Source organism: Diaporthe amygdali (genome assembly GCF_026229845.1).
Source record: "Diaporthe amygdali strain CAA958 chromosome Unknown NODE_52_length_282706_cov_64_790073, whole genome shotgun sequence".
NCBI classification, from domain to species: Eukaryota; Fungi; Ascomycota; class Sordariomycetes; order Diaporthales; family Diaporthaceae; genus Diaporthe; species Diaporthe amygdali.
Window position 1 is genome coordinate 211,813 of NW_026517072.1, and position 17,463 is coordinate 229,275.

The 17,463-nt window shown below is 50.1% G+C and overlaps 7 protein-coding genes across 7 annotated transcripts; 3 read left to right on the top strand and 4 right to left on the bottom strand.

The window, feature by feature from the left end:
• Window positions 1-423: 423 nt before the first annotated feature.
• On the top strand, window positions 424-1,938 carry J7T55_011085 (uncharacterized protein; the record flags this gene model as incomplete). The annotated part of the gene is made up of 6 exons (XM_053135201.1): window positions 424-727; window positions 926-961; window positions 1,019-1,089; window positions 1,147-1,319; window positions 1,414-1,820; window positions 1,904-1,938. The coding sequence occupies 6 exons, from the start codon at window positions 424-426 to the stop codon at window positions 1,936-1,938; spliced, it is 1,026 nt and encodes a 341-aa protein (XP_052987153.1).
• Window positions 1,939-2,519: 581 nt separating this feature from the next.
• Window positions 2,520-3,453, bottom strand: J7T55_011086 (uncharacterized protein; the record flags this gene model as incomplete). The annotated part of the gene is made up of 3 exons (XM_053135202.1): window positions 2,520-2,598; window positions 2,664-3,054; window positions 3,123-3,453. 3 exons carry the CDS (start codon window positions 3,451-3,453, stop codon window positions 2,520-2,522), a joined length of 801 nt encoding a protein of 266 aa, XP_052987154.1.
• Window positions 3,454-5,049: 1,596 nt separating this feature from the next.
• Window positions 5,050-6,126, bottom strand: J7T55_011087 (uncharacterized protein; the record flags this gene model as incomplete). Its single annotated transcript, XM_053135205.1, has 3 exons — window positions 5,050-5,715; window positions 5,828-5,901; window positions 5,964-6,126. The coding sequence occupies 3 exons, from the start codon at window positions 6,124-6,126 to the stop codon at window positions 5,050-5,052; spliced, it is 903 nt and encodes a 300-aa protein (XP_052987155.1).
• A 1,796-nt stretch (window positions 6,127-7,922) lies between these two features.
• J7T55_011088 (uncharacterized protein) lies at window positions 7,923-9,470 on the top strand (the record flags this gene model as incomplete). Its single annotated transcript, XM_053135206.1, has 4 exons — window positions 7,923-8,403; window positions 8,591-8,616; window positions 8,682-9,378; window positions 9,457-9,470. 4 exons carry the CDS (start codon window positions 7,923-7,925, stop codon window positions 9,468-9,470), a joined length of 1,218 nt encoding a protein of 405 aa, XP_052987156.1.
• Window positions 9,471-10,397: 927 nt separating this feature from the next.
• J7T55_011089 (uncharacterized protein) lies at window positions 10,398-11,835 on the bottom strand (the record flags this gene model as incomplete). Its single annotated transcript, XM_053135207.1, has 3 exons — window positions 10,398-10,662; window positions 10,730-11,416; window positions 11,474-11,835. 3 exons carry the CDS (start codon window positions 11,833-11,835, stop codon window positions 10,398-10,400), a joined length of 1,314 nt encoding a protein of 437 aa, XP_052987157.1.
• Window positions 11,836-13,883: 2,048 nt separating this feature from the next.
• On the bottom strand, window positions 13,884-15,288 carry J7T55_011090 (naphthalenedioxygenase subunit alpha; the record flags this gene model as incomplete). The annotated part of the gene is made up of 3 exons (XM_053135208.1): window positions 13,884-14,307; window positions 14,377-14,862; window positions 14,945-15,288. 3 exons carry the CDS (start codon window positions 15,286-15,288, stop codon window positions 13,884-13,886), a joined length of 1,254 nt encoding a protein of 417 aa, XP_052987158.1.
• Window positions 15,289-15,779: 491 nt separating this feature from the next.
• J7T55_011091 (uncharacterized protein) lies at window positions 15,780-16,592 on the top strand (the record flags this gene model as incomplete). Its single annotated transcript, XM_053135209.1, has 3 exons — window positions 15,780-15,947; window positions 16,223-16,495; window positions 16,563-16,592. The coding sequence occupies 3 exons, from the start codon at window positions 15,780-15,782 to the stop codon at window positions 16,590-16,592; spliced, it is 471 nt and encodes a 156-aa protein (XP_052987159.1).
• Window positions 16,593-17,463: the final 871 nt, after the last annotated feature.

The window sequence follows — 17,463 nt, forward strand, 5'->3', positions numbered from 1 at the left end:
AGAAAAGAAACACGCCCAGAAAATCCGGGTAAATAGGCAGGTCGACAATCTGTCGGCAGTTGGGTCATTGGATGCACGACAATTTGGAGGGGGACAGCGCGTTCGCTGGGAACATCTCTAGGCACGGAAAAGGATTTTCCCAATTGTTCAGAATCTTAGAAATTGGTCACGTTCTGCTTGACTGAATGTACAATCAATACAAGAACGGATGATCAGGGTGGCTGTGAACGGTACGTGAACCAAACGGGAGAACCGAGCATCGACAAAATCAGCCCCGTGTGAGCCGCGGCTTGATACAAATAGGTGGCTGATCCCTAGCCAGATGACCTTGGCTCATGTATAAAACACAACGCTATCTTCAAAAAACCCCTGGTGATTTTGCAAGACCAAACATCCCGAGCGCTGCCACCATCACCGAACAAGATGAAGTGGTTTTCTTTCGCCCTTGCCATCTGCGCGTCTTCGCCGTCGCAGGCGGCCCTTCGGTTTGGATGCGGCACTGTGAGCATTCAACGACTAGATCCTCTCGTGCAACCAGGCAAGACCCCTTCGGCCCATCTGCACCAGATCGTGGGAGGTAATGCATTCAACGCCACCATGTCAGGCGACATTGGCAACCAAGGCACCTGTACAACTTGCACTTTCTCCGAGGACTTTTCGAATTACTGGACCGCCGTCATGTTTTTCAAGCACCCGACCAACGGGTCTTACAAACGGGTGCCGATCAGTAAGCAGCTCTCAGATATAATCTGAATCTTTCCGCGGACAGATATCCGCCGTGCGCTCAGTCTGTCGCTATTTGTCATGAAGCCATCTATCTGGCCGCAGCTTTTGAGACGAAAATAGAAATATCTTAGCCTAACGTACCACGTTTTGGTATTTAGCTTTTTACTCGGTATCCGATTGCTGATTCAAAATGTAACAGTGGAGAATGATGCTCTTCCTGCTGGTATCAACGGAGGTATGTGGTTAATTAGACGGTTTTCCAAAAAATCCTCGTTAGCTGACATCTTGTTAGGAATGACTGTATACTACACACAACAGGACTTCTACTCAAACGGTAACCAAAAGATCACGGCGTTCAAGCCAGTACGCATATTATCCATCCGCATTCACTTACAAATCACTAATCAAAGAGATCTCTAGGGCTTCCGAATGACCGTGGGTGACCCAACGACCACCGGGTCAGGGGCCGGGAACTCACAGAAGGGTCTCAAATTTGTCTGCCTCCAAAACAAATCAACAAGATTCCCTGAACTCGACAACTTCCCGACGTCGCCGTGCCCCGGTGGTATTATGACCGTACACCATTTCCCATCGTATGTGGCCCTAATTATTCACTGACTTCGCGTCTTGATTTAAAAAGTGTCGCGACTGATGAAGCTCGATGCTGACTTTCCCCTGTGTAACAAGATGCTGGGATGGAAAGAACCTAGATACCCCGAATCACCAGGACCATATGTATGATACGCAAACCGGTGCCTTCCAACCGGCCGGAGCTTGTCCGGCGTCACACCCCGTGCGTATGCCCCAAGTGGCTTACGAGACCCTTTGGGACACGGCGAAGTTCGCTTCAATGTGGCCTAGTGGGACCCCCAACCCATTTGTGATGAGCTACATGGGCAAGGACGGTGGCTTGAACGGCTACGGTACCCATGCCGACTATGTATTTGGATGGAAAGGTGATGCGCTCCAGCGTGCTATGGACTCGAATTGCATGTTCCAGGGGTGTGAGAACGGCAACCCTCTCAAGTCGCAGAGCGTGGCACAGATGAATGCCTGCAGCGCTAAAAAGCAAGTCAACGAGGACATTGATGGATGTAAGTTTCAGGCTTTCTGACTCATTCTGATGTGATTCAACCAGTCACGTCGAGAGGCGGTGCTAACGTGACGGCACTTCTAGGGCTTACCGACCTCCCAGGCATGTCTGGCATGTGAGTTTGGCGACACTGGCTTATTCCCAGTTTTCGAGGAGGAAGCACGAAGAAATTCCAAAGTGCCGAAACGAAGAAATTGGGCAGGAGATAGATACTATCCGACAGTGAACGAGCTAGTTCATGGAGTCATTGACCGCCGATATTCAGTCGCTACAGATAATACATCTAGGGGTCACAGAGGCGTGCCATTTACTTTTATTCAAAGTTTGCAAAATGATACGCTGGGAACCCAGACGCTTCACTAGTATGATAACTATTTTTTGATAATTTTAAACTGGGCCGGAAGTATCTTGTGAGACCATGAAGCTCTGCAGGACTGGTAATTATATCAGGGATGCAAGCTTGTCTAGGATTGTAGCTTTTCCGGAGACGACTTCATCCGAGAATCCCATTTGTGTGCATTCGACATGATGAAGCAGATATCAGGATCATACTGCGGATTTCTGACTCTAACCTCCTCTGATCATGAGTTTGTTGAAAGGTTGAAGCATCCCTGAAATTTCTGAGTGCCAGACTATAGTGTTGACTTCTTCTTGAGACCCGAACCGCTCTTGTATTATTTAGTTTCCATTGAGAAACATATCAGATCGCCGCAAAAATTGTGTCGGTGCAGTCCACAAGTGTAGACTCATCGACTCCTAAAACAGCCATTTTTTCCATGCTGGTTACGATCGGCGTCAGCTGAATCCATTCTTAAGTATGACGTCTGCATTGGACCACACTTACGCTGCCGCAAAGTCAGTGTTCCAAGTACTTTGGCTGTCTGCGTATTCACGCCAGTCCGCACTCGTCGCGTCGTCCGTGGCCAAAGACTGATCACTAAACAATGTTGCGGGTTGTGTGTCGTCGAGGACCTCACTGTAAAAGGTCGTACTATCCAAGCTGCCAGGTGTTGTGTCGAATTGAGTTCCAGTGAGGTTTTTCCCGGCGCTGTGGGACCCAACGAGCGCGACCAGCTCGCCACTGTCGAACCCTTTAGCCGCGAATTGAGCAATGAGCACTGTCGCATTGCTGCTTGGAGATGGAATTTGTCCAGTTGGATTGGCTGTTGCGACATCGGTTCGACCAACTTTGATCTGGAGGGTAGGGCCGGGAGGACAGGCGGCAATTGCAACAGCTGCAACCAAGCAAGAAGTTGTTAGCCAGCTATTCGCACCATTCTGATGTTATTCATGCGAGCCTTACCACCTGCTACCTGTATCATGTCGGCCGTGCTGACATTATATTGGGTAGCCTTAGCACCAATCGTGCTACAAATATCGATGAGCTGTGCGTTCTCGCCGCGCGAAGTGCACTCATCGCTGAGTATGATGGAGCCATCACAGGCTCCCGGGAAGCAATCGTGAAAGGGCAGACGAATAGCTGCACGAGCGTCGTCAGTGCAGCCATCATCGCCAGCAAATATAGTCTTCAGGTCGGCTGCAACGGTGCCCCAGACGGAAGGGCATTGATTCTGCCCAGCTGCATGGGAAACCAAGAGTGGCAGAATGAGCGAGACGGCCAGGTGAGCATACATATTGCATGAAAAGCGTTTTCAGTGATAAATCTCCAAGGAACAACACAGGGGTCTTGAAATATACAAGGCGGTAGAACGAAGACGGTTGATGTACATTAACTCAAAGTTGTATCAGTATCAAAGACAGTATGTTGAACAAACGCTTCTGAGACAGGAGGAACAGAGCAAAACCAATCTTCACCGCCGGAGTGCTTAAATAGAAAACTATACCACGACTTCAGGAGTGAGCGCGTCAGCTCTGAGCGGACCTCTTTCTTCTCCATATGTTTCGACATATCGTTTCGTTTGTGGAGAGACGCGAGAGGGTGGGCACCTGGACGATACAATCGACGACGTGGGAGACGTCAGCAGATGTGTCCGTTCGCTGCAGGATTGAGTCGCCCAGTGTTGCAGCTTCCCAGACCTTCATGGCGATTCTGCACGCACCTACCACAAGTAGATCCACAGTCTAATACGATTCAGCTCGATGGAACGCAGCATACATGCCGCCGCGAGTTTCCTCATTTTATTAGTAAGAAATACTTCAGGCGCAGCACGAGCATCAGGCTCGTAGCGTGAATTGCCCTGTGGATCCGTATCAACCAATTCCAACGACCAGAACTTTTGTTTCCTAGTACGTGGCTTTGTCACAGAGTGCGGTCTGATACTGTCGAGCATTCCAAGGGGCTTGTACCACGGACTTCAAGCTTGGAGTACCGGGACCCATTTATTTACTAGGCGCATCTCCACAGTGGTCTCTACCGAACCAAAAAGAGAGCCAATGCTACAAAGAATGATTAACAAACATGCAGAAATCAACTTCACGTCTATTGGCTAAGACAGTAGTAATAACCGTTGACCCCGTGGGGTGTTCATCTCATATACGATGATCTTTTTAGACTTCCTACCGGCCCAGTAAGGGTATCCTGGGCAGGCTATGCAGCTCGGCCGCGCTCGGACGAAGCGCTCGAAGCACTCACCCAGAGCGATCGTAATAAACACGATTACACGCGTCACTTTCGTGCGCAGCCTGGGCAGCATGGTGCTGATCGACATCCTGTGAAACCTTAGCCTTGCACACCATCTGCAACCTTAAACACATCAAAGCTCAAATCACCTCCTCAGTACACGTAATGAGGAGCTGCGAATTGCGGTGTGATGGAGAATTGCGCCCATAACATTATTTCGGAAACAATGTGGCCCTACTACGAGCTGATACTAATTTCCCCTTTTTCTTTTTCTCAATCTCTGGGTGAAACGCAGGATTCGCAACATACAACAGGCTCGTCATACCTGAATTGAAAATCAAAGGGCTGAGTGCAAAGTTTTATACCAGACGTAGGCTATGCCCTAGAGCATTTGAAAATGTGTCTCGCAATTGGACCATCCAACAAGGGCATGCTCTGATGTCCTGCAAACGATAAGTTTGCCGACTAAGGCACTAAGCGATAGTAAGGAACAAGCTCGAGCCGCTTGTAATCCCATAAGATCGGCGGGGACTCAGATATTACAGCGAACAAAGTCGTGAAATTTGGTTAATCGACGAAGGCGAAGGCTCCCCACAGGGTCAACGATCTGATAGGGATATTGCGAGTCATTTCATTCCGATACTCAGTATCAGGCCCTCTTCGCAGACCGGAATCTAGACCTGGAATGCCATCCCGCTGCGTCCACGGAGCGCTTGCCCATAGCTGCCACGCTTTCAGCATAATCGCTCGTGCCATGGTCCGGGTCTGCGTCTGTGGCCTTGCAATTGGGCTGCTCGCCATCGTTTCCCAAAGCACCGTTGACTGACGCATACTTTTGCTTGTCACTGGTAGCTGCAACCATGTTTTGTGCTGCCTCCTCCGTCCAGCCCATGATGAAGTCACCGTGACTGCACCACGCATTGCCACAAGCCAACTGCAACGGCGCCGTCCCACTCCATCCGCTGCCCAGGGCATCACGCAAGTCATAGCGAATGCTGAAGCGAAGTTGTGGCATGGAACTCGATCCCTCTGGACAGTAATTATCGGTGCCATAGGAGCTGCTTTTGTAGGCTGTCTCGAGAGTGTCCACGTTAACGCATTGCGGGAAGTAGAGCAGAGTTTGGAGATGCGTGCTGCATGTTGAACTTGGGAAGCCATTCGCATCAGCTGAGATGCCGCTATCTCCTTCACAGAACCACTCGACTTTAGCGTCAGTCGGTGAGGCGTCTTGTGTTGTCGCGCTGGCTGAGCCTGCAAGCATTTTGAGGTCTTGAGGGATTGGGACTTCCGCAGGGGTTTCTCCTAGGTTGTAGTACTACAGCAACAGATATTAACGAATGATACGGACCTTCTCGTATGACGGGCGGGCCAGCTCTTGTAGAGGAACCTCGTCAAGTCAGGACAGCACGTTCTTTAAGTCCACTTACCGCGCTAAATCGGCTGAGTGGAACCGGCTCCCAGGTTGAACCGTCATCCTTGGTATACAGAAGGGTAGGCACCCCTGAAAGAAATTGTGAGCAAGTGATCCGGCATGCTAGTGGCTTTGGCTGCAGGCTTGCCTACAGTAGACTGAGAGGTCATTTGGATTCTCCGCGTTGGTACAGCCCTCTTGAAGGGCTGCGCTAGTCGAAGTATTGATCGTTACGGCGTCAGAGCCAAAGAACGAGTGCATGTGTGACTTGTCGTATTGGCCAGGGAAGACGATTGGGTCGATATTCTTTTGCATGAATGGCGTTGCGATATTAACTTGAGTGTATGCATTTGTGACTCGTGCAGCTAACCCGACGGTGAGAGCCGTCCAGGACCGAAGTAATTGTGGCATTTTAGTCGGCGAATGAATGTGGCGAACGCAGGAGAAGACGACAAAGAGTGACTGCAAGCAAGTTTGATGTCAGCGTCAGTCCAGTGTTCCAAAGGTTCCGAGAGCTCGGGGCGGCTTCATTTATGAATCAATCGTGGAATCTTGATCCTCCTTTTTGAACGGTATACACATGTATCATTCAAATATAGTAATTAAGCCCATCATGCCTTGGCTTAACAGCAAAGTGTATAGCGAGCGGAAGTTTTTCTTGGCAGAGTTTCAACTGTAAAGCTCTGCCAACTTCTCCTGCGGCTCAAGCTGTCACCACCTGTCAAAATCCAGATTGTTTGTTCGGTCCAAATGAATTGGAAGAAAGATTTGGGAATGACTAGTCGGATGTAGATTGTTGCCAAGAGCTGTTTCGAAACAGGGGCATTTTGTCCAGGCATCTCCATCCTTGTCATGCATAGACGACATCATGGACTTAATTATAGTCGTCGTTAGCGCCAATATCCATCGCTTCAATCCAGAAAATTTGAGCTACAACCGTTTCATACCCGTATGTAATGCTAGCATGATTATAAGCTTGAAAATAGGGTATACTTGTCGTTTGGCGACTCAATCGTGGGTGGCCTTTTTTCTTGACCTCCTACATTAATTACTGTCAATGTGCTGCATCAAGATCTTTAGCAAGAACTTATTGCGTGAATTAGACGCTACGGGCCACGAGTAAAGCCGTGGCGGTTGTAGGGCTGGGCACAAAAGTAGGTACCGTAGTAATTACATTGCTGTTGGCTGGTCATTTTCTTGTAATCGGTCTGGAAAGGGCTATTACTGCATTCTCGTTCCTAGCTGCTGGCAAGCTTTTACGGAATAGAACGGTTTGCCACTGAGGCGGTGATCCTGATTGGCATCTGAAGGAGCCATTACAACTTGCAGATCTCTTAGAAGTTAGCCAGGTACTCAATACGAGGCAGAAAATAGATTATGCTATGAGACAGAGGCGAATCGGAAATAATGCACCAGCACACTTCTCACAAGAGGTTATCCACTGGAAGGAGTACTATATGCTGAGCTAGTTGTATGCGATCACTCCAGGTCCCTGTGGGGTGTATGTGTATTGCAACCTCCGCTCACCGTCCAGGCAGTCACTCCGATTGAAAGCGGACTAGATTCATCGGCTTGCCATCTATACTCAAAAGACATAACAGCCATTCGTCTCGAGTTCAGCGGTTACTGTCACAGAGAATCTATGTGCTCATCATATGTGCAATGGGGTCAAGGCCGTGAGAAGCAAATGTATTCTCTCTTGACCTATCTATAAAACTTGTATTATTCTTTTCAAGTGGCAATAACGTCACCGATAGATTGGCGTGAATCGGGGATCTCCATCGCTCTGCCAAGCCCGTTAACGCCGACGATGTCAGGGTCATGAATCCGGGACCCGCCGCTTAGTGAGGTCCGACCCCTGTCGCCGGTTTTGGTCCGAATGGCGTCAACAGTACCGGACACCGAAACCGACGGTGAAGGTCATCAATCACCGACTTTGGGAAGACACAAGTAACCCTGGAGAATCACATTTGGCTTTGGAGTTGGCAAAGATCATCTCAAGCCCATCAGATGCACTTTCGACCAGCGTCTCGTGTGCAAATCACAGGGAAGATCAGCTTTAGGCCAACGGACGCGCTGTCGGCTTGGAGAGACCTCAGATTGAAGCAGAGATGGTCAACGAATCGCCTGAGCGATGCGACAGCATCAATAATAAAAGCTTAACGCCAGCAAATAACTCGAACGTCCCTATTGCACAACCTAAAGATGCGCCCGCTCAGGATTCGGAACAACATCGAGACACCAAAGAAGCTTCAGGGCCCAGCGTCGACCCCAGTGATTCGTGCCAATCCCAGCAGCATCCGACTGCTCTCGACCGCCTCGGGCTTCTCGTGACGTGGACACCCAAGAACTGCCGTTATGATTCCAATGAACCGCCTAAATTCAGTTTGTCCTTGAACCTTCTGTTCGCTCTGGTAAGGTTCAACTCGCTACCCAAGCGCCACGTCATGAATCAGCTGTTAACTTTAGATGATGAGGCCGGCACGATCACCGTGGCGAACTTGTACTATGTACAACCGATCTTGTACAAGATTGCCGTTACATTCGATGTCAGTTTCGAGAAGGCTTCGTCAATAGCGACTCTTCAACAGGGTAAGTCGATTTTCATAAGTTTATACATACTTGCGCATCACGTGGAACCCAGCACTGGACCCCAGTAAAAGCTTCTCGTTTGTGCAGCACCCATACACGAAGACTAACAAAAAAGCGGGCTACGCTACTGGACTTTTAATTATCTGTCCATTGGGAGATGTATTCAAAAGGAGACTATACATCCTAGCTCTAGTCATGTTCACAGCCATAATGGTAAGCCTTTTCCTGCCCAATAAACAGCAGTTCGATGACTAGACTGATTCTATTCTTTCCCACAGTGGCTTGGCTTGTGCCTCACGCCACGATTCGAATCGTTTGCAGCCATCTCGTTCATCTGCGGTATCACCACCGTCACGCCGCAGCTGATGTTGCCACTGGTTGGAGATCTAGCACCCGCCGACCGGAAGGCGAGCTGCCTATCAATTGTTGTCTCTGGTCTGTCTCTTGGCATATTGGTTGCCCGCCTATTGTCGGGAATCATCGCCAACTTCACCGATTGGCGCAACGTATACTGGTTCTCTTTTGGTGCTCAGTGGTGCATCTTTATCCTCCTCTTTTTTTACATGCCAGACTATCCATCCAAGAACCCGGGTGGTCTGAACTGGTTTGAGTTGATGTGGAGCATCCTGTATATGTTCTTCACCGAGCCGTTACTGGTTCAAGTCTGCATCATCAGCTTTGTCATGAGCTCCATCTTCACCTCCTTCTGGACCACTCTGTCATTTCTGCTCTCATCGCCGCCTTTCAACTACAGCTCTTTGGTCATTGGTCTGTTTGCTCTCATCGGAATTGCCATAATCTTCTGGGGTCCGGTGTATAGTCGCCTCGTCATCGATAAGATCCAACCACTATACTCTTGTCTCATCGGGATCGGTATTGAGCTTACTGGTGTCGCCATTGGAACGTTTACTGGGACTTTCACTGTCGCTGGCCCAATCATTGAAGCAATTGCTATTGATCTGGGCAACCAGGCCTGTAATATTGCAAATCGAACAGCAATAAATGATAGTAAGCAGCTTCCGGATACAATTTTGACCCTTTCACGAACACAAGCCTACCGTCTCTAGTCTGTTTGATTACTTGCGTCAAAGTCTCTTGTCAGGCTGCAAATTCTGAGACAGGCCATGGGCACATGGTGGCCTGATTGTTTCCCCCAGATCCGTAGTAGCTTCTGGTTTGGTGCTTTAATAGCTGACTCCAGATGCTGCAGTCAACCCCAAGGCGAGAAACCGGGTTAATACTTGTTACATGTTGGCTGCATTTACAGGACAGCTCACTGGAACGGCCGTTGGAAACCGCCTATATGCTATTGGGGGATGGAAGGCTAGTGGGATTTCAAATCTTGCTTTCCTCGGCTTTGCGGTTCTCGTCTGCTTTGCACGAGGTCCACGTGAAAGACGGTGGATTGGATGGAGTGGTGGATGGGGCTTAAGACGGGACAAGTTGGAAGAAACAATAGCAACTAGAGAGACCCGTGGCGGTGACTCAGACGAAGCGGATACATCCTGATCAACGAAGACCAATCGCGCAGGGTTCGCTGCAGCGAGCATAGAGCGTCTTGTATAACATGATGATTTTCAGATATCGTACCCACATACACTAACGGCATATCTTGCCAACGCTTACTCGACATGCAAAGCCCGCTGGCTTTTAAAGTGAATGATCAGAAGATCACATTACTCCTCAGACTCTGAGGCGAAATTTGCACAAGGTTTTGCCTTGACTCGATGAGAGATTAAGATGACACCGGCTCGAGAGCGCTCATGAAGTTTTTAATTTGTGTACTAACATTGGTGTCCAGACACGCAGTGTTTAACGCCTAACGTAGCACGCGTAGACTTTCCGCCGCTCAAAATCCTGAAACGGGTAATAATTACTCTAGAGCCACATATGCAGCACACAGTGACCGAGTCTATGTGAGCCCGCGAAAGCCCCATAGCACTTGGATACACCATTAGTTACCATCTATACGCTAGAAAGTATCGAGTCTGTTTTTATAGCCTGGCGTTGTAATCTAGGAGATCTTTCATCTCAAACCTAGGATAATCCGCGTAGCCGGCGCTGTCCGGCCGCTCTCGGTCCCACGCCCACTTCTCTTTCAGATTTGGCGCCAGCTCGCCCTCCATCATTTGCACGATGTACTTGCCCAGTACAGGGAAGAATTTGTAGCCGTGGAAGGAACCACAGGTGGCAACATAGAGTCCCTTAGCTCCCGAATGGGGCGAAATGATGAAGTCGCAGCTGGTCGTAAAAGCGTCCCTGCATTTAAGATTAGTCATTGCGCTAATCTTCAACATAACTGGCGGACGGGTTTCATGGGACTTACCAGCAAATACGGTGCTTCTCTTGCTTCCAATCTGCCGCTTTCTTCCCGTAGAACACCTTGTTTGCATACACAATGTCCTCTTTCAGGGGGTTTGAAACCTTCCACTGCGCATAGTCTGGCTCTGGCGGTGGGGCAGAGAGCTTCTTACCCGGTAAGACTTCTTGCACATTCGTGAAGATTTTCTGTCCCCACCATTTTAATTCCCGATCCTTTGTCGGCGGCAGGCTCCCGATAAAAGGGCCTGTCTCAACGCGATATCCTTGCACGCCAACTGGCATGGTCTTGAACTTCTCGTACGACTTGTCGTCGAGTGTGACCATACCGGTGGTGATACCGCCAGCGACGATGCGGTCCCCTGCGCTGATGGTCTTGTTCCCACTGCTCTGTGCGCTATGCTCTAGCAGCTTGGCCGTGTATGCTCCCGTCGACAGAATGGTGTGCGTGGCCTGGAGGACCTGACCGGACTTGGTCTTGACACCAGTGCAAACACCCATGTTGTCGAGGGTCACTGTAGCAACCTCACCTACAACGTATTTGACACCCAGCCTAATTGCCTCTTTGGTGACGGCCCTCAGGGCATCACCGGCGTGAGCGAAACCGCTGGTCCTGTTGACCAGCACCTCTTTGGCGCCCTCATAGTCGGCGTCTTCAAACAGGCCTCCGTAGAGTTTCTTAGCTTTCTCCACACTGCATGGCTCGAAGTCAACGAAAATTCTTCAATTTCCAGTGTCAGACCTAACTCACGGGACAGCCTGCAGATCAGCCTTTCTGCCAAGCTTCTTGTAGTTGTTGATCACATCCTGGGCGTAGTCCGTACGGCAAATCCAGTAGATACCCGTCTCGACAAAGTAAGGCTTCCATAGCGGATCAGTCTTAAATGCATCCTGCGCCTCCAGTGCCAGTGCACAATAGTCAATGTCATCGTAATCAGCGCGCACAACTTTGTTCCAATCCCACGACGCTGCTACGCGACTCTCTGCGTCGTAAGCATCGCGATCCACGATTGTCACGGATGCGCTTGGGTATTTCTTGATGAGATGGTACGCTGTAGAGACACCAAAGACCCCAGCTCCAACAATGAGATATGATGGGTTGCTGGAGGCCATGTCGCGAAGAACAAAAGGGATGGATAGTCGCACAAAGACAGAACTGGGGTTAAGTTTCAGCCGACGATCGAAGTTGGGCGATGGTGAGAAGTTGACAATTGCAAATAATGAATTTCAAGCTTTCGTGCGGGTCATCAAATATTGACCGAAAAAAAAAAGTACGAAAATTGGTAAAGTAGGCTGTGATGCTATTTCCATGATGCATCTCATAGGTAGCCTGCCGCACTGTATACCTGGATTCAGATTACCGGGATAGAAAGTAGAAACTACTCTCCACCTAGACACGTCTATCACCGAACGATCGCCGGAATGAACTAGACAAGGGGTTCTTGCCAACATGTCTGCGACACCACCTGGGCAGGATTCAAGCTACGGAGTGTCACGTCCGATAACGTATCTGACGCTTCGTGAGCCGCATGACCCGCCAAGTCCGTTCTCGGTGTGGCATTATCAGCCCCGCATAAAGTACCGAGGCAGTATCTCCGTCTAACGGCCTGGGACAACCGGTTACTGTACCTGATTTACAGGTATCTTTTTTGGGGTGGAGGGACACTACCACAAAGGATCTGGTCGTGGCAAGATTGTGATCTGCCTTATACCGTGCTATCGCACGACCACGTTGTAGGACACTTCTCAATATCCATTGGGTGTTGCGAAGAGATCGAGATACGAAATGCCGTCGACTTCTTTGATTCAATGGCGTGATTGAGTAACACGGTTGCTGAATTTGACTTATAAACGCAAGAATAAAGCACATTACGAAACAAGTATCCGACATTGTGGAACAGGATAGTGCGGAATTGGATCTCGCATCCATCCTGGAGGCTGTCTTCTTTGGAACTCGTCTATCATTGCCATTGCCTTGCACGCTTGTCAGAAATATGGGGCCAAGTCTTGCGGCTCACCGCAAGCACTGGACATGGAGAGGTGTAGACTTTGTAAACATCAACAGCGCGGACCGAAGAAAGCATATGCAAGAGTGGCGCTAAACGACTCATTCGAGTGAGTGATCATTGATCTCTTTGACAGATACCAAGATCATCCACGTCTCTTTTTGTGGTGCAGATCCACAGATGCCCCAAGAGATAGTACATCGGATCTGGCGGTATGTGACGGGTACGGCACCACGGCACCACGGCACTTTCCTGTCCAGAATTTGCCAGCCGCTAGAATCGCTGGGCGTGAAGATGACGGTTTGGTTCGTGTTGGCCCAGATGAGGCCAAGATAGCCACATGACGATACCCATTACTCACTGACACGTAGTCTAACCGCAAGCACGGCCTGGGGGAGTTCATATTACATAAAAATTACCGCCATATGCATGCCCCAACGCACCAGGTGTGGAGGAATTGGTAGCTCGTGACGAGCCGATGCAGAGACCCCGGAAATCTACTTCGTTCCCCAGCCCGAACGATTGTGCACGCCCCAGGCATGGTCTAGACCACGGCGGTTGCTTTAGGGCTAGCGTACCTCATTACCACGCGCCTCTCCGACCAACGGACGCATCAAGTGTTGTTTATTACTAACCCTGCCTTATCATATAGAGTTGGTGATGTGTTGAAAGCTTCTGAATCGAGATTTGCATTAGCTGTCGGCATTCCAAATTCACAGTCAATCGCCCTAGAATTGCTGCATTCTACCATGGGGTGAGATGCTGCACAATTCTACGAATACTCCGACATTCGATCACCGAGCAAGCAATGAAATATGAGATCCCTAGCAGGGACGTGATCATGTTTGTGATTCTTGCAACTTCGGCAAGCGAGAATATAATTTCTTCAGAAATCGTGACAAGCAAGCTCCAATGAATCCATCAGAACGACTTCAATGAGAAACAACGCTGATACTGGCAATCTTGAGAATGATCCCGAAACTATAACGATCGACTGTTGCAAAGACCACAATGCATCTTTCACCCCAACTGTGCTGACATCGATCATACTGGTCCAAGAGAAAGTCTCCCAGAGACATCAAGACACACATGACTCCTCTGCGCCAAAGGCAACCATCAAAAGTGGCAACAATTTCACCATCCTCCAACCGCAGCCTACCAAGCCAACGGGCCCTTCTCGTCAAGAGTTGAGCAACTCAGCCCTGAGCAGAATGTGATGTCTCTCTCAGCAGCATCTGCATTGTAATCTCCAAAGGTTTGCCTTGCCGGCCAAATTTCCTTCTTCGTAGCCTTCTCCTTGTTCCAATGCTCAGTGACCGCCTCGCGGCACAGATTCTGGAAGAAGAGAGGGCCTTTCTCCATACGTGGGTGCATCTCGCCGTTCACAAAGACTCCAGCGTTCACATTGCGTTGTGCCGCGTCGCAGAGGACCTTATCCTCGGACATGATGCGCTTGTACATCTGATTGACTAGTTGGAAGTTCTCTTCCGTTGCGTTCTTGTTGCGAAAGACTTGGTAAGACATGGTGGACCTGCTGGCCGAGTGCGGGATGAAGCGCTGAATGAAGAAGAAGTTGGGACTGTGCGAAGTCGTCAGCACGTGAACTGATAAAGTTGTCATTTGTGATTAGGATTTCGAGGCTACTCACGTGACATTGCTCGAGACGTTGGGAAAGTGATAGGTCGGTGCAACGACCAGTCCCTGGTCCCTCTGCTCAGGTTTTGTGGCAACATTGTGAATGATGTATCCACGCTTCGTCTCAACGTTGTAAGCCTCCAGGTCAGCCACCGCAGGGATATCGGGGTGTGTTGTCTTGCAGTGATAGCACTCGTTATAGTTGTCAGCCAGGATCTTCCAGTTATAGTCGCCGTCCATCTGCCAGGCGTGGTCGAAGACATATTCATCGAAGTTGAAGTCCTTGTACTTCTCCTGGGTGTCGGCGCCGGCGAAGTCGTCCTCCCACGCCACCTCAGGCGTTTCTTTGGCGTCAAAGTTGACCCAGATGAAGCCATTGTTGTCAATGTGGGTGTGGATGTGGAAAAGCCCATTCTTGGATTTGTCGAAGCCCTCGAGCTCCTGGTAGCCGGGAGCTTTTGCCAAGTTGCCGCTGAGACCGTACGACCAGCCATGATATCTGCATTTGTGTTCTGTCAGTACATTTGGAGTATAAAATTGGGAAACTTGGCCATATTGATGGCGATTATGACTTTACTGACCTGCAAGAGAATATCATTGACGTTCCCTTCTCCTCATGAACGATGGGATAGGCGCGGTGCCTGCAGATATTGTGGAAGGCGTTGATTGCGCCCTTGCGGTCACGGGCGATGATAAAGTTGAAGCCAGCGACTTCAAAATTGAGCCAGTCCCCTGAGTTGGGGATTCTGATCTTGTGGGTGATGAGTTGCCACCTCCGAGAGAAGATGGCGCGCTTCTCCAGCTCGTACATCTCATGAGAGGTGTACCAGCCAGCGGGCAGAGCCCGAATGGGCGCCTTGTCTTCGACGGGCCTGGAGCGATACCCTGCTAGGCCGCCGAGATAGCTGAGTACTGTCGCTGACATTGCAACTAGCAGTATATGTGTATGATGGACGCGAAAATGATTCAAGCACAGAGCAAGGACAAGCCCTTGAAAGATTGCGATTCAGCTGAGATCTATGATATTTGATGGAAGTGCTGTCTGATGATCAGGAGCGGATGGGTGCCGTCGAGGCCAATGCCCTCATATACTCATTATCTTCATCAGGACCCAGGCGAGTGGCATCAAGCTCCCGATATCAAAGGGACGGCGGAAGGGTGGCGACAAGCCAGGATGAGCAGCTCCGCGCCGACCCTCTCGAGCAGTGAGCACATCGTGAAGCCGTGACTGGATGGAGACCAGGCCCCCAGGAATGAGGAAGCGGAAATTGCGCTGCCTCGCCAACGCCCTGGCGTGAAAGAACTGAATCTGGATAGATACGACAACGGAACAAAGCAAGTCTCAGATAACCTTGTGTATAGGTACTGGGTAGGTACCTGCCCCGGAAATCACTTTTAGCGCTCGTGCCTGAAACCATGGCCGTGCCCAAGCTCACCGTTGTCGGTATTGAATCAAGCCCCGTGCCCAGTTGGCTGACGCGCCGCAAACGATACGCGATACGAGCCCCAGACTTTGATGGTCTCGCAATAGTGCGTGTACAGTGTGGGAAATACTCACCGCACACCCATAAACAAGCTGATAGGGTAAGGCGTGCTTATCTATCTAACCAAGTATGGGACATTATAGGCGAAGTGAGATTTGCCTGAATCGGTAATCAAAGTCGGGTGCAGTGGACTATAATGCTGTCTCCTATATCAATCCTACACAACAAACAATTAGGTTACTACACGTCTTGCAAGTTAGACACGATATGTTGAGCTCTGTCACTATATACGCATTGAGTAGATTCGAGAAGAATGTGTATGCCTCAGCCACCGCTTGAATCATGTAGTTCGAGGTTTGATATTCCATGAATTAGATGATCGAAAGTGGTGTGCAGGATGTGAATGAAAGAATAGGATGGAGGGGAGAACGGGGAGGGTGGAAGGGGAGATGGATGGAGGGATGGATGCAGTTCGCCTCACTCGCTGGTGGCAGCAGTATCAAAGTTCCCAATATCGTTTGTACACATGGTGGGAGGAGCTTCCCCCCATTATGCGCCAGTTTGGTGGCTGGTAGTACCGGGTCCGGGATACGCTCGGCCATGGTCACCTCCTACAACGGAGGCGGCACTGACGATCACGGGGACTTGGTATGTGCTGGAAGTACCTCTGACATGGCGACTCGGTATGGCGGTGTTGCTGATTTTGGCCATCAAGTCGCAGACTTGCCTCAGGTCAGCAAAATGAAGTTATCGTGAAGTCTACAGGTCTGGTCACAGGGCGCGAGTCAAGGCACTGACGGGCCAGTCAGCAGACGCGTGACTGGGTAAAGATAGAACCAGATCAGGGATGTCCTGCAGCTTCGCCTCGGCTGGATACCGACAACGGATGGAACTAATTTAGCGTGATGTGGCAGGAAGGTCTGGATGGATGACAGACAGCGTCCCGGGAGGACCGATTGATGGCAGCTTGGGCGTACTTTTCAGCACACCTAATTGATCGGCTGCGTCTGCGAGTACCGCAAGGGTACATATGCCGTATAAGTGCCTAGCTATTGGACAGGTTTTGATGATATCACACCGCAGTCTGCGCTTGCCAGCTCCACCAACTTGACATGACATCGACGTTGGAAGCCAGACTTGGCCCACCGAAAGCCACGACGTCTGACAACGACGCCGACCACCCACATTCCCTGCAGATAAGCATCGGGGAGGGGTGGGGGAGGGGGGGTGTCTATATCAGGGAGGTGACACGACAACGGAACATGGGGCGGCCGGAAAACCAGAGTCCCAGAGAACTAGAGAACCAACACCCAGCTTGCAGATAAGGCTGGGCGTGCTGCGCAGATCAGGAACCGACAACGGACGTTGGGACAGTCAAGGCAGATAAGGTTAGTCGGGCTGGCCCGAGCAACTTCACCCGCCAAGACGCGGGGATGGACGCAATGGCCGCGACTGGCCAGAGGCAGTCCCTTATCTCGCAGCCCACATAGAAACACATGGTAGGACCATGTCCCGAACAATGTCCGAGCGGGCTTGGATCAGCCGTGATGGCAAATACGCTGCACAGTATGGAGCATAGTGCTTGAACCAGTCAGCTGAGCCTCAATATCTGTGGT